We start from the raw sequence: 14,573 nt of genomic DNA, 5'->3' as shown, positions 1-14,573 counted from the left end.
GCTCCCAAAACCCTGACAGCTCCCCAAAAACAGCATCAGTCTGCCCCAGCATGTGTGGCCCTCCACCAGGCACTGCAGGGAAGAGGCAGCCTAATTCCCTAACTGTCCAGCTTCCGTGTGCTCCCACCATCACTTACATTTACATTTCCAGATCGATAATCAATGCTAGAATCAATAACAAGGAATTTAGCTACATTATAAAAACAGTAAAATCAGCCAATACTGAGAAATGACTATTGAGTCCTGTGTTTTCTGTACTCACTTAGTCTAATAATGGTGAATGATATTTTCCAAGTACATTATTCAGCAATAAAACCACCGAATTATTTGATCTCTTTCTAACCTTTATGATTCTAAGCACTCTTTTTGACCCAGATTGAATGAGGCAACATCTGTAGAGCCTTTCACAAAATTGTACTCAGTGTGCACTATTGTAGGTCTGCTGCCAAAGATAAATGTTATTATTTTAAAGCCATCATCCTTCTAATAGATGAGCAAACACACTGCATTAGCATAACCTGCAGAGCTCGAGCATGGGTGAGAAAATGCCAGAGGGTTTCGCTTAATGGAATTTTACATACCTGACTTAGGATGGGTTAATGCAATCCACCAACACGGGAATTTTAAAACCTGCCCTGTGGCAAACACCTGCCATTACAAAAGATGGTATAATTCAACAAGCTCCAGATCCCTGTGAGAAACGTGAAGGATTCACACCCAAATTCCAACAGGGTGTTGAGATGAGGACCTTATCTACAGGGCTCCAACACACTGACCTACACCGTTCATCACCGACCTGCCTGTCCTGGTGTCAGCAGCAGCAGTGCTGCAGTTACCTGTGGGTGCTCAGGGTTCCATCAGAGGGTGTAGGAAGTGCAACACCTGTCACACACCTGCCTGCTGCAGCATCAGCTACACTCCAGCCTTCAGCAGACCTAGGAGAACTCACTGTAACTCCATGTTAAACAGGGAGACACTTCAAGGCTCAGCACTAATCGCTTGTCCAGCTGACATAAGCCATTACTTCCCTCCAAATTTAGACAGGGAACTAGAGGAAACACTGAACCAGTGATGTTGTGCTATCTAGACTCCAGCAAGCCCTCCAACAGGTGCCACAGACAAGCTCTGCCCCAGCAGGAACAGTGAAATTGGGAGCTGCCAACAGCCTCAGCATCCCTTTGCCAAGCCCTGGGTGATGCTGTCCTGGGGACAGCGGGACTGGAACTGTGGGGTGCTCCAGGGGACAAGTCCCAGCACAGTCCTGCCAGGGCAGCACTGCCTGCAGAGCACCCCACCATTGCCAATTCTGAGCACGCTCTAATTTAAATTATAATTACACTTATAAGTACACAGATTACAACTATTTATGCTACAAATAAGACCATTCTGTATTTTTAATTAACGGAAAATGATCGGAACTCAACTATAGCCTCTACTGGGAACAGTATCTAATACTTTATTGAAGGAAGGCCATGCCCAGCCCCACAAACGGCCTGGCAGGAGACAGGGAGTGGGCAGGGCTGGGGGTCCCACCCATCCAAGCCCGCACACAAGAGCAGGAGCCGCTGCCAGAGCGGGCAAGAGGCCGGGAGAGAGGGCTGCCAGGAGAGATGGAGGGCTCGTCCCTGGAGAGCCTGCAGGCAGAGCCTGGGGATGGAAGCAGGCAGGGCACAATGGGTGGGCCGGGCTCTGCCCTTGCTGGCTGATGGGAATTTAGGAAAGACCAGAGCAGGGCACCCTCAGTGAGGGCAGGAGCCCAAGGACCTGGAAGGGCAGGAAGCAGGCAGGGCACAATGGGTGGGCCGGGCTCTGCCCTTGCTGGCTGATGGGAATTTAGGAAAGACCAGAGCAGGGCACCCTCAGTGAGGGCAGGAGCCCAAGGACCTGGAAGGGCACCTGGCTGAGGAGCTTCTCTGGCTCAAAGCCCTCAGGAGGGACTTCAGGAAATGGCAGCTGGAAAATACAGCTCTTCCACCCAGCCAAGCAGATGCACACGAGGTTATTCAAAGGCTACTGCACTTGGCCTCGATGATGCCCCTGCATGAGCATGTGCTATATGTAAAGGACACAAGAGGGAGAAACCACAGAGTTCAAACTACTCAATACAACACAAATCACTTGGAAACTGCTGTGAGAAAGCCCACAAAGTACCATACAAGAGTACCCTTTTGATGAAATTTTTAAAAAAACTTACTAGAAATCTTTCCCAATCTAAAAGAAAATTCTTATCTGCCATGTAAATATAGTTGCAAAAGCTTTTTTTATAGACTTCACGAGTTATGCATTAGAAATACGCATCAGAAATTCAAATTTTCCAAGAGGAAATATTTAAGGAACCTACCAACCCAAACCATTCTATGATTCTATGAAAACAAGAGGAGCCTCTCCACTTCCAGTAAAAGCAAACCATAAAACCCAAAGCAGTAGCATAAAAACGAATGAGATGTATCTGATTATATGACATACTGTATACTCACTTACATAATTAGGTGCAGTATGTAATAATTGTACACACACTTTTTGTGTGCATAGGGACACAAGCGTGAGCCTGGCAGTATTAGGTTAATGTTTCAACTTTATGATCTTAGAGGTCTTTCCCAACCTAAATGATTCATGATTCTGTAGTGGATCACAAATACAAGATATAATATACAGTATGTAATCTGTGACCGTGAGATCACATCCACGGGAGCACTCAGGCCTTGCTGTTAAACACAAGCAGCTACTGCCACACCAGCCCTAATCCTCCATGGACCCTTGGAGCAAACCCCTTTGGTCCCTCCCGACCAGGACCCTACCCGTTGGAAAGCCCAAAGAGCCGCCAGGATGGGGAGGCAGCCCCAAATCACCAATACAAAACATATGCTGTTCACTGGGGAACTTGGCAATGTTCAGCTCTTAGTTGCACTCAATCTTAAATGCTTTTTCCAACCTAAATGATTTGATGATTTTAGGAAAAGCCAAAGAGTGTTGAACTGAGGGCTTGCCTAAGACCCAGGGAGCGTGGCATGGTTAAACATGAATGGGAGCTGGCATATTTATCTCTGTTGCAAGGTATTCAAGTGAATTTCTCCATACAACAGCTTGGAGCGATTACATTAAGAGATGTATAATTTGGTTAGGCTGACCTTAGAATGGAATAAAGAGCTGCTGATTTCCATAATGTCAGCCTCCAACGCTCAGAGAGGTCAGGCAACCTACAGCGATACACGAAACACTTTGGGAGTAGTTAAGCTGAGCGATCTGCTGGGATTTGGAGTGAGTAGGGACAGCAGACGGGGAGGTTTGGGGGCCCCACCCCATAAACTCTGGTCCCTGGCAATGCAGAGCGATGCTGGCTGCCCAGGCAGGGACCAGGAGCTGCCCCAGGGAGGGGATAACCAGTGGATGTCTAAAGCTGAGAGCATGGCTCCTGTTCGGGGGGTTCCTGCCGGATGAAGGCTGGGGCTGGCTCCCAGACAGGGCTGCGCAGGCACGGCAAGGCGCGAGCTGAGCCCTGACCTGCGCTTACCCGTCGTGGTGCGCATCACGTTGCAGGCACAAAAAAGTGCTGAGTTACAGTGACCTCCCAAGGAGAAAACAAGACTGGCAACGCTGGCTGCGAAGTCAGCCTTCCCGCTAGTCGAACATCATCTCTGATAATGCTTTAATTACTATCCCTCCTGAAAATAAGCCTTATTTCATCAGCCTGACCTGTCTCAACACTGCAAACTTTCTCTGGGTTGGAAATCATCTCCTTTTTTTCCTTTTTCCCCTGCTCTGTACACAGCATTACTCAGAAGCAAGCCAAATCCCTTCCAATTATATATCATGACGTTTCCCCAGCGCTGCACTAAAGCAAGGCCCTTCACTTCTAAATGGCGTGGTTTATAACAAATTGTCTGTTATACCAGACAGAAACTGATTTCCTCAAACCCAGCATATTAAAGTGAGTACATTCATTCTGGTTGTAACACACAAAATGTGATTATAACAGACACTTTGGGGGCTTTTTAAGGCTAGCGGAGAAGAGGAGGATAAGCTGGAGGGGAAGAAAGAATTGACAAGTAGAGAAATGACAGAGAAAGAGAAACAGCCACGCTGATTTCATTTCTTACAAAACAAAAATCTTTGTGTGTTGTAGAAATGTGCTTTAGTTAACACCGCCAGATAGCCAGAGCAAAAGCTGCTGGTGCTGCCTGAAACGAAAATTGCTCTATTGTGCTTAGAAAACCATTTCCCACAGTGAGGAGAACGTTTTCCAGGTAGCACAAAGCAGATCTGAAACCAACAGGGCCTTATCCTGCAACTGTTGCTCCCTCAAATAATCCCTGCAGCCACGAGGAGCCCAAACTAAATCAGTGTGAGTGAGGATTATGTGGGAGTGTATCAAGGTTGGGGGATTAGACCAGGATTATCACTAAAACCAGTAATTCCCCATCTTACTGATGGTGACCATCAGCTCGGGAGGCGGCGGATCGCCACGGCCCCCCCGGTGCCAGACACGGCTCTGGGAGCTGTTGGGTGTGCGGGTCCGCAGAGGACTCGGGTCCTGCTGGATCAGAGGCTGCTCCACCTTGAACTGCTTCTCCAGTGGGCCCTACCAAAGCAGCACCAGAGCAAGACCACGCCTGATCCACACCCTGCTTACAGCGTAATGTCACTGCTGCCACTTCCCAACGCTGCCACAGCAGAGCCATCCCCGACCCCCAGACAGAGTCACTGAAGAACGTCCATGCTAATTCCACCTCGGGACATCCAGCCTCTCAAAGAGGGCTCTCCTGCTCCCATGTCACACCCCCTCGCCTCTCACATGCCAGGTCCTGCCTGGGACTGGCCACCACAGGGTGGCCCCAGGGGAGACCCGGGGGCAGAGTGAGCTGCTGTCCTCAGGGTATGTTTCCCATCCTGGAGCAGCAAGCGAACATCACTTCCCAAAGTAGTGCAAATCTGGGATGTAAAACTGCCTCTGAAACACAGATACAGCCATCACACGCATACTGCTTACTTTTTAAACTGTCAAGTCAAAATCCAGGCATGTAAGTGTTACCCAAGGGTGGCTACTCTACATGCAAGTCACGTCCCTTGGATCCTAAAAAGCTCAGCATTCAGACCACTTTCCACACCACCCCAATGCAACACGCATTTTTATCAAGGAAGCTGCCTAATGGCTCCTATTAATTTTGATTTTTAATCTCCTGGTACAACTTCCAGCAATATACATGCAAAACCTGACAACAAGCCCTTTCGGTTTCAAAGCTGACTTCTCCTCCAGCTCAGAAGGAAGATAAAAAGGAGCCCTTGGCAGCAGCAAAGCCTCTGAGCAGCAATGCCCTCACAGCTCCAACATGTCCCACTCTCCCTGCTGCAAAACAAGTCCAAACGGGGGCCAAGCCTCCTGCTGTCAGCCACGATCACCAGAGCTGCTCACAAACGCGTTTTGCCATCGCTGCCTACAGCCACAAGGATGCTGAGAGGCTGTGGGCAGGCATCCCCAAGTGGTACCCAGGCATCCATGAGACCACTGAATCCCAGCAGGGCCAGAACACCCCAGGATATCCCCCACTGCCTCCCCGATGCTCTCTTGGCAGTCATGCCCTGAGACAAGCAGAGCTGGCAGCCAAGCCCGGCCCCACCCAAAGGGAAAAGCTTTTTAAGGGTGGTCTCAAACTTCTTTTGCACCCTCAGAGCAGGGTTGCAGCCCCCACAGACACCACTCTTTAATCCCTTCCAGATCACCAGGGAAAGATGGGAAGCACCAACAAACCCAATTATTCCCAGCCCCGAGACCTGCCACCGCACTAGAAGAAACATTTCCTGAAGCTCCACAAACAAGCCATCCTTGGGGACTTTTATTTCAAGGCTCCTGACTGTTAAAGTAAATGAGGCTCACGTTAAAGACCAGCTACATCACAAACCCACCGCTGCTGGGGCAGCGTGTGTCTGCAGAGGCAATCGTTTACCTCCAGCCACAACCATCATATGCCAAGTGACATTGCCAGAGACACATTTACCTCGTATTTTATCTGTTATCAACCGATGCTTTGCCTTCCCATCAGGAAAAGTCACTCCTAGGTGGAGCAGCAGTGATATCTCCCCGATGCTGACACCTCATAAAGCCTCCCAGGGGAAACAACGGCGGCTTCATCACTGGAGGCAATTCAAACCAGCCCAGACAAAGTGCCACTGGAAGCACTGCAGGGAATGGTTTGGCTCTGTAAACTCTGGGCAGGGACTGTGTTTATTAAATCCTCACCACCTGGAGGTGTACCAATAGCACCCTGCACAGCCACAGCACCACACCACAGCGCCTGCTCGGGCAGCGACGGGCTACAGGGGGTACAGGGCTGCCATGCCCCTCCACAGAAACAACTTCTGTGGAGTTCTGCGTCACCCTGTGTGCCAGGACAGGGCTGTCACCCCAGCAACAATGAACCTCCTCACTCTCAGGGGTCACTGGGATTTTTAGAAGCCAGTAGAACCCACACCACCAGTGAGATAGCTTTGCCTGCAACAGCTGGAAGCGTAACACTGGGGCTCTGCCAAAAAACATAGACATTCCCACCCTAAACCAAACTTCCAAACAGCTTCCAGTTGGGACTTCTCACCCCATACCCTGACCCTGCCCTTTTGTCCAAAAGCACCTGCAGAGAGTGAGCAGACCCCCACCAGGACATGTTTCTCTCGCACAAGAGCTGCCGGTCCCCTGGCAGGACAGGCGAGCTGCTGCTGCCCTCCTGCCAGCTCCCGGGGCTGCTGGGGGAAAACGTTCCACTGACACTCCGCCCACTCAAGAGACAAACTTCTTTCTCCAGGCAAGGCACCAGCTCTTCACAGTGCATCTCACCTGCACAAGTGATGGAAAAATGGGGCGAGTTGGAGCCACAGGGATAAACAAGCATCCCATCTCCCTCAGAAGAGGGTGAACAAGGCAGGGAAATCTCTGGAGGGCACATTCTGTGAGACCCCAGCCCAGCTGTGGTATCAAAGAGAAGCACAGGCAGCACTGCCTTCTGCCTGCAGCTGCCTGTTAACTTTATCAGCTGAGTTATGATGTTCCTGATGGTCCTTCCATCCTCCCTGGCACCAGAGACCTCCCACTGCCAGCATGCACTTCTGGATAGTGCCAGCATGTGATGGATTTTGTGACTGGTGGCAGTGAATCACAGGCTGACAGGATGCTCCACTGCTCCAGTGCCCATAGCAAGGCACCAGCCAGAGATGCACTCCAGAATCCTCTCCAAAGGACACCGCTCCAGGAAGACAGGAATTCCTCAGGGACCACTGCCCACAGCATGCCAAGAGCAATGGTCACTCATAGAGGCCACCACTGGTACACGACCTCTCGGAGCTGGTTCTGCCTCAGTGGAAGTTAAACACCAGCGTTCAGTGAGCATTCTGCCAATACAACCACAGCAGGACCAGGCCCCCGGCACCAGCCCTCTCCAGCAGCCCTGCAGAGGGCCAGGCTCAGCTCTCTGCAGCACCAGGATGAATCTGAAGCAGCTCCACTGCCTTCAGCAGCAGCATTTTGCATTTACACCAGCACACCGAACACAAAACAGAGTGAGCCATAAATATTTCAGCTGCTTTTTCAGCTTTGTTATTCTGTTCAAAGCAGGAAACATGACAAACCTTTGATTGTTTTGCTTAATACCAAACAATAATTCAAAGAGAGACAAACAAGCAACATTAAATGATGCCTGTGATGTACAGGAAAGCTGAAGAATTAGAAGAAACTGATGAGGATGGTGTGGATGAGAGCGGCCCCTTTCCCTGCCTTTGGCAGGTACCACACATCCCTCCCATGCCAGCCAGGGTCCTGCCCAGTGAAGGCACAGCACCGGGCCAGGCGTGCAAGTGGTCACAATGGAGCATCCTGCGCTGTCTGCATCCCCAGCACAGCCAGCTGCCTCCAGAGAAACAGCCACCCACATCACTTTCAACAACCTTTTAAAAAAACTTCTATGAAGGCAAGTGTCTCCTCCCTTGAGCACCGCCACACTCAGAATCCACCTGCAGAGCTGCCACCTCCAGCCTCCCACACAGGCAGAGGCAGCCTGGCCTGGCCCATCCCCACCTGGGCACTTCGGAGGGTCTCTGCAGTGTCTGGGGATGAAACATTCCCCCATGGCCACACGTCAGGGCTGCCCCAGAACCCACAGGTGAGTGCCTGCTGCTCCCTCCTGCCCGCCCTCCATCACTGCCTCCCCCTGGGGCGTCCAGCACACGGAAGCGTGCTCTGTCCAGCACACAGAAGCCACCAGTGCCTGTTTGCTCAGCACCCCATTTTGGCAGTGCCGACACCAACAGACCGGCACACAGTCCAGCACAAACCCGCTCCCGACGCTGCGGGGCACGGAGTGCTGCCCGCACTCACCTCCGGCAGCGGCATCCCGTTGATGATGAGGTCGGGCTGCTGGGGGCTCTGCCCGGTGAAGGTGTGGTGGTAAATGTGGTTGGAGCCGGCGTTCCTGTTGTTCTGGCTCTCCACGTTGAGGAAGGTGCTCTCGGAGCGCCGGCAGCCCAGCGGCAGGGTCTGCTGGTGGTAGTCGAAGTAGTTGAGGGAGGAAGTGAGAGAGGAGCAGCTCACAACGTTCATTTTATCCGTCTCCTCCACGTCCCGCGGCACCAGGCGGATATCATTCTTGCTGATTTTCTTCTTCTTGCTTGATTTCTTTTGATGCCCATAGGAGTACTCTGCGATTCTGGGGGACAGAGGGAAAATGAGAAGCTGAGAGCATCCTAAACCCTGCCCCGCTAAATACCCATGCAGAAACCCAGAGGGCTTGGCCCCCATCTGCATGTAGGCTTCTTAGTCATGCACATTACATCATGTTTTGGGTCTGGTGGCACGACACGGTCTTCAGCTTATTTTCATATGTATAATGTTTTCAGGTCAAATATGTAAAAAAAATGGGAAGAAGAATGCTTCTGTTTTGATCTAGTGTATGAAATTGCTGATATTTAGTTACTAGAAGTAAAGTCCAGCCTGCAGAAGAGAAAAATGGAGATGGTAAAATCCATGAACTGAAAAGGGTACCTGCATTCATTTCCATGCATAATAAGGATTTTTAAAGTGATTTAATTTGGTCCCCATAATGAAAATTCAAAACAAATAGCAAATTTTTTTCCCAGTTCATTTTCCAAAGCAATAAATAAAGCAGACCCAGAAGCAGTCCTAGCTGGCAAGCTCAATTCTCTCACACTCCAAAGGCTGCTTGTTTATTAATGCTTTATCTAAATTGCTGGTGTTTTGACTGTCTCTTGATCATACCTGATCTTTTCTCCAATTGAATTCCATTCCTCCCTCACCCTGACACACACATCCCCTTCTACTGGGAAATGCTTTCACCTTCTAGAAATCAGAGAACAACAACCGTGTGTTTTGCAAAGAAAAATGATCCTTTTTGACCTTTTTTTTACTGCAAGCTTGTTTTTCTCTGCCTTTCCTTCCCTCTTCGTTTCCCACCTGCCAAAAGAATCAACTGATGAAGTGCCTTGTTTGTCTTCTGCAAAACACCGGAGGAAAAAAGTTACTGCAAAACACCACCCAAGCAAATAACAACAAATTATTTGCACCTTGCATTAGTTGGGTCTGCTCAGCTCAGAGTGACTATGGCTCATCTTCCCACAGTGAGCACAACAGTCCCTGCCATGAATTTGTACATGCACAGCACTGGGCAGCTCAGTATTTCCTAGGGAAGCACATCAAATGCTACGCACAGTCAGAAACACACATTTGGAAGTCAGGATTTTGCTCCTCTTCTTGTTATGATAACAGCATTAAAAAAAAAAAAAAAAAAGAAAAAAATCCAATAGCTGCAACAGAAATAATGGGATGAATAAATAATACAGTTTATCTGGAAAGGCAAATATTGGACAAATATTCTTGTTCCAGAAAGCTAATTGCCTGAGAATGAAAATGCCACAAAGTCGAACAGCCCTCATATGTGCCTCATAAATTAACACATTTTTTGAAGACTCTCCAGCAGCTCTTGTGAAGAATCTCTAAAACAAGGCACTGCGAAGCCTAAAGGCATGGGGAGAGGGTGCCCCATGGTCACTGCTGCTGCTGAGCCTGCCTGGTGCTTCCTCACCTCTGCAGCTGACTTCTGCTCAGACACACACTGGTAACAGCCCGAGCACCCCCTGAGTGTGCAAATAAATCAGAGGAAGGCAGGGATTTCTGTTGTGCCAACAATCTATATGCTGCTGACTCGTCTAACAATGCTTGATGAAGCTTTAATTGTTTTGTTTACCTAAATGTTTAAGTTTGGCAATGCGAGAGCCCAATTATTTCCTGCAGGCATTCATTTTGCTGTCCTTTCTCTATTGACCAATTATTTAATTAAACCGCACTTCATTAATCCCTAAGCCGTCACAGTAAACCCAGGGCTTACACGTATGTGAGAAGCTGTTAGGGGCACCACCACAACATGATTTTTATCCATTCAGGTCCTATCCTCTTTTAATGGGCCGAGCTGGCAAGAAATCTGGTCTATGAGCTTTCACTTGAAGCTAGACATCCCATAATACAGCACAGACCGACCTTTATTTGCAGATGATTTTTCCCCCATCGAGCAAAAAGGCTTATATACGCACTTTACGCTGTGAAAACGGGGTACAATGCCCCAACTCTCCGGCATTATTTCTGCGTAAATAAAACTTTAAAGACCGCACATCCCCCCGCGCTGCTGAATTGCCAGGGGCGAGCGTGCGTTTCCAAGGTAGAGCAAAATTAATTTCCATCCCTCCTCTCTGAAACGACTCGGTGCCGAAGGAATGGAGAAGTCATGGCTATTTCACTAGTAACAGGATTAAACCATTTATGAGGCATTGCAGCTGCTCTTTTATGGCATCTGATTGATATTCATGTGTGGTTAGCATTTGTCTCCTAACTTGTGTAACACAGAGAATAGTAAAAGAGAGACAATAATCGCCAGGCTGTTACATATTCAGGGGACTGGATTTCCCCTATCAGCCTTTCAGTGGCTCCAGGCGCGGGGCTGACCTCCCCTCCGGCATTTCGGACCCTGGAGCACTCACCCAGCCAGGGCAAAATGACACAGCGCTGCAAAAATCCTCCCTCGCCCCATCTCTCCAGCCCAGCCAGCCATGCCTGCTGCTGGAGCTGCGCATCGGGGGCGGCCGGGCGGTTTTGCCACTGTTCCATGCAGTTGGCCCCACGGCTGGCCGTGGCGAGGAGCCGCAGCGGGCACACAATAGCTCCTTTGAACGGCGAGCGAGGGCTTAGGGATGCCACCGCGCCGCTCGCACCGTCTGCTGCGGGGATGCTGCGGTGGCTGGGGGGCTTTCCCCCCTCGCCAGCCCGGGGAGCTGTGCTGGGGACGGGGGGCTGCCCACGGGAGCCAGCCATGCCCCCATAAAACCGTTCTCCTGTGATGGAGCACGGAAAATCAGGGATGCTGCAACAGATTGTCAAGCCGCACTATTAAGTCGATTCGTTACTCGGCGGGGATTTCTGCTCTCCTCACAGAGAACAATTTCTTAAAGCTTTGCAAGAAATTTCCTTACAGGGACAGGAACCTCACTGTCGTTCCTGAGGCAAACCCACCCCTCTTCACCACCCCCAGGTATACAGCAGCAAATGCAAAAGTAACCGCGATGGCAAAAATCAAAGCAGACCCGCAGGTGCACATAAACAAAGGTCTCTTTACCTGCAGTTGTAGGTCCTGATTTCCTTGTTATCCCTTTTGCACTTGACTGCCACAAAGATCATGGTGACAAAAAGAATGGCTGCAATAGACCCCAGGGCAATAATGAAAATCAAGGAGAGGTTAACAGATCCTATGGACTCCTGGGCATCCAGGGCTGGAGACAGGTATATCAAAATCAAGGCAGAAGCCGAGAGAGATGTTTTCCCATGGTCATGAGCCACCACGATGAGCTCATAGGCTGTTTTGGCGTTCTCCCCGAAGGCTCTGGTGGTCCTTATTTCTCCATTGACCTGGTCGATCTCAAAAAATCCTCTGTCTCCTTCCACCATTTCATAGGAAAGTCTGCCATTTTCACCCTCATCATAGTCATCTGCCTTGACCACTGTCACCAAGTAGCCAACCCCCGCGTTCCTGGGGATGTACACCTCCGCCGTCCCGTTGACCAGCGGCGGGGCCGTGATCACGGGCGTGTTGTCGTTGACATCCAGGACGATCACCCTGACAGTGGCATTGCTCTGCAGAGAGGGATTACCCCCATCTTTTGCCAAGACCTTGAACTCAAAGGCCTTGGTCTGTTCATGATTGAAGGACCTCAAAGCATAGATATCTCCAGAGTTGGGGTTGATGGAGACATAGGTGAAAACAGGCATGTCCCTGACTTGGGAGGGCACAATCTGGTAGGACACGCTGCCATTGAGGCCCAGGTCAGGGTCTCTGGCTGAGACTGAGAGGAGGTAGGCCCCTGGGGTATTGTTCTCCTGCACGATGACTTGGTAATAGGGTTTGGAGAAGTGGGGATGGTTGTCATTCTCATCGGTGATCTTGACGGTGAAGGACTTGGTGGCCTGCAGGGAAGGGATGCCATTGTCCCTGGCCTGGATGGTGAGGTTGTACTGGTCCCTCTGCTCCCGGTCCAGCCGCCCATCCACCAGGATGGTGGAGAAGCTCTCGTACTCCTGGAGTCGAAAAGGCACATTGCCCAGGAGCTTGCACTGCACCCGCCCGTTGGCCCCGGAGTCGCGATCCGAGACCCGCACCAGGGCGATGACGTACCCCGGCGGGGCGTTCTCGCTCACCTCCACCAGCTCACTGTTGACAGAGAGCAGGTTGATGACGGGCGGGTTGTCATTGGCATCCTGGACACTAATGGTCACTTTGCAATGGGCAGGGATGGAGTTAGGCCCCAAGTCCTTGGCCTGCACGTCCAGCTCATAGACGTGACCCTCCTCATAGTCAATGGCACCGCTCACCGTGATGAGGCCACTCTGGGGGTCGATTTGGAAGAGCTCCCGGGCCCGCTCAGAGACGTAGCTGTGGAAAGAGTAGAGGACCTGGCCGTTGGTGCCCTCGTCCGGGTCAGAGGCATTGAGGCGGATGACCGGTGTCCCCGGTGGGGCATTTTCAGGCACGCTGACGGTGTAGGCTGGCTCCTCAAAGAGCGGGTTGTTGTCATTGGAGTCGATGACGCGGATGCTGAGCTCAACTGTGCCAAAGTTGGGCGGGTCACCACCATCCAGCGCTGTGATCACGTAGCTGTAGTGGGACTGGGTCTCACGGTCCAGGCTCTTCTCCACCACCAGCTCAGCAAAACGGGACCCATCACCCCGCGTCTTGGTCTCCAGACCAAAGAGGTCATTGGGGGTGATCTCATAGCTCTGCACACCAAAGCTGCCCGAGTCCGGGTCATAGGCACTCTCCAGTGGCACCCGGGTGCCAGGGCTGGCCGTCTCCGAGATCTCCAACTCGATTTGGTCGGTGGGGAAGCTGGGCGCATTGTCGTTTAGGTCCTTGATCTCCAGCTTGATCACGCAGATCTCCATGGAGCTGGACATCACCTCCAGCGAGATGACACACTTGGGGCTCTGTCGGCATAGCAGGTCCCTGTCGATCTTCTGCTTGGTCACCAGCAGCCCGGACCCGGGGCTGATGTCCACCAAGTGGGGGGCCGAGTTGGAGACCACCCGGAAGGCGGCAGGCTGCCGGGGGTCCAGCACGAAACCGGCGTCCCGGGCGTCCTTGGCGACGTTGGCGATCACCGTGCCGGCCCGCTGCTCCTCCTCCACCGAGTACTTGAGGTTGACGAGGGCCCCGGCGCCGGCCCACAGCAAGGCGGCCCCCAGCAGCGCCGGGAGAGCCCCCATCGCCGCGCCGCCCCCTCCGCCCGCCGCGCCGCGCCCCGACGGCCGCCGGCCGCGCGCCTCAGGGGCCCGCCGCGCTCATGCGGGCAGCGCCCGCCGGGCTGCCCCGGCGGCGGGCGGGCGGGTGCGGGCACCGGAGCCGCGGTCCCCCGCGCACACGCCAACGCCGTCCGCTCAGGCGCTCCGTGCCGGCGGCGCCGCGGAAGAGCCGGGCATGGCGAGCGGGTGCGGGAGCAGAGGCGGGGTGCTGAGCCAAGCGGTGCCGAAGCGAGAGGAGCCGCGCCGAGCCGCGCCGAGCCGAGCCCGCTCCCGCCGGCGCTCGCTGCGGCGGCCGCACGCCACTGCCCGCAGTCCGGAGCGCCGGCGGGCGGCGCGGGGGCGGGCGGCGCGGGGGCGGGCGGCGCCGAGCTGCGGCCAATGGGCGCTCGGGGGCGGGACCGCCGCGCCGCGCCGCCGCCAATGGGATCGCGCTGCCCGCTGGGGGCGGGGCTGGGGCGGGGCCGGCGGGGCGGCGCGGACGGGAGCGGAACCGCGCGGAGCGGAGCGGGACGGGAGGCACCGGACTCGCTGCCCAAGCCGGGAGCTCGGTGTCCCGGCTGTCCCTGCTCCCCCTGCTGCCCCGCGCCGCTGCCCGGGAGCTGCGGACGGAGCGGTGTTTTGGCTCCGCGGCCGCGGTCACCGGCGGTTGCTTCTTTAGCAGGTGCGCACTGGGCGGCGGCGGCGGATCCTCGCGGGCAGCGCGGGGACCACCGGGTCCCGTGGAGCGCCCCAAGTC

At 52.9% G+C, this 14,573-nt stretch overlaps 1 protein-coding gene across 3 annotated transcripts in view; it reads right to left on the bottom strand.

Annotated features, from left to right (window-relative positions):
- The window catches only part of PCDH19 (protocadherin 19), a 58,458-nt gene extending 44,334 nt beyond the window's left edge, over positions 1–14,124 (bottom strand). The window contains exons 1-2 of one of the 3 annotated variants that reach the window (XM_032123832.1): positions 11,661–14,124; positions 8,360–8,687 (exon numbers count right to left, since the gene is read on the bottom strand). In XM_032123832.1, the coding sequence (XP_031979723.1) occupies positions 8,360–8,687; positions 11,661–13,801 (2,469 nt within the window). In that variant the 5' untranslated portion in view covers positions 13,802–14,124. The remainder of the gene's footprint in view (positions 1–8,359; positions 8,688–11,660) is intronic. The other 2 variants (XM_032123830.1, XM_032123831.1) reach the window with 2 other exon arrangements.
- Positions 14,125–14,573: the final 449 nt, after the last annotated feature.

This window comes from Corvus moneduloides, chromosome 14 (genome assembly GCF_009650955.1).
Source record: "Corvus moneduloides isolate bCorMon1 chromosome 14, bCorMon1.pri, whole genome shotgun sequence".
Lineage (NCBI taxonomy): Eukaryota > Metazoa > Chordata > Aves > Passeriformes > Corvidae > Corvus > Corvus moneduloides.
This window is presented reverse-complemented; position numbering and strand designations above follow the sequence as displayed.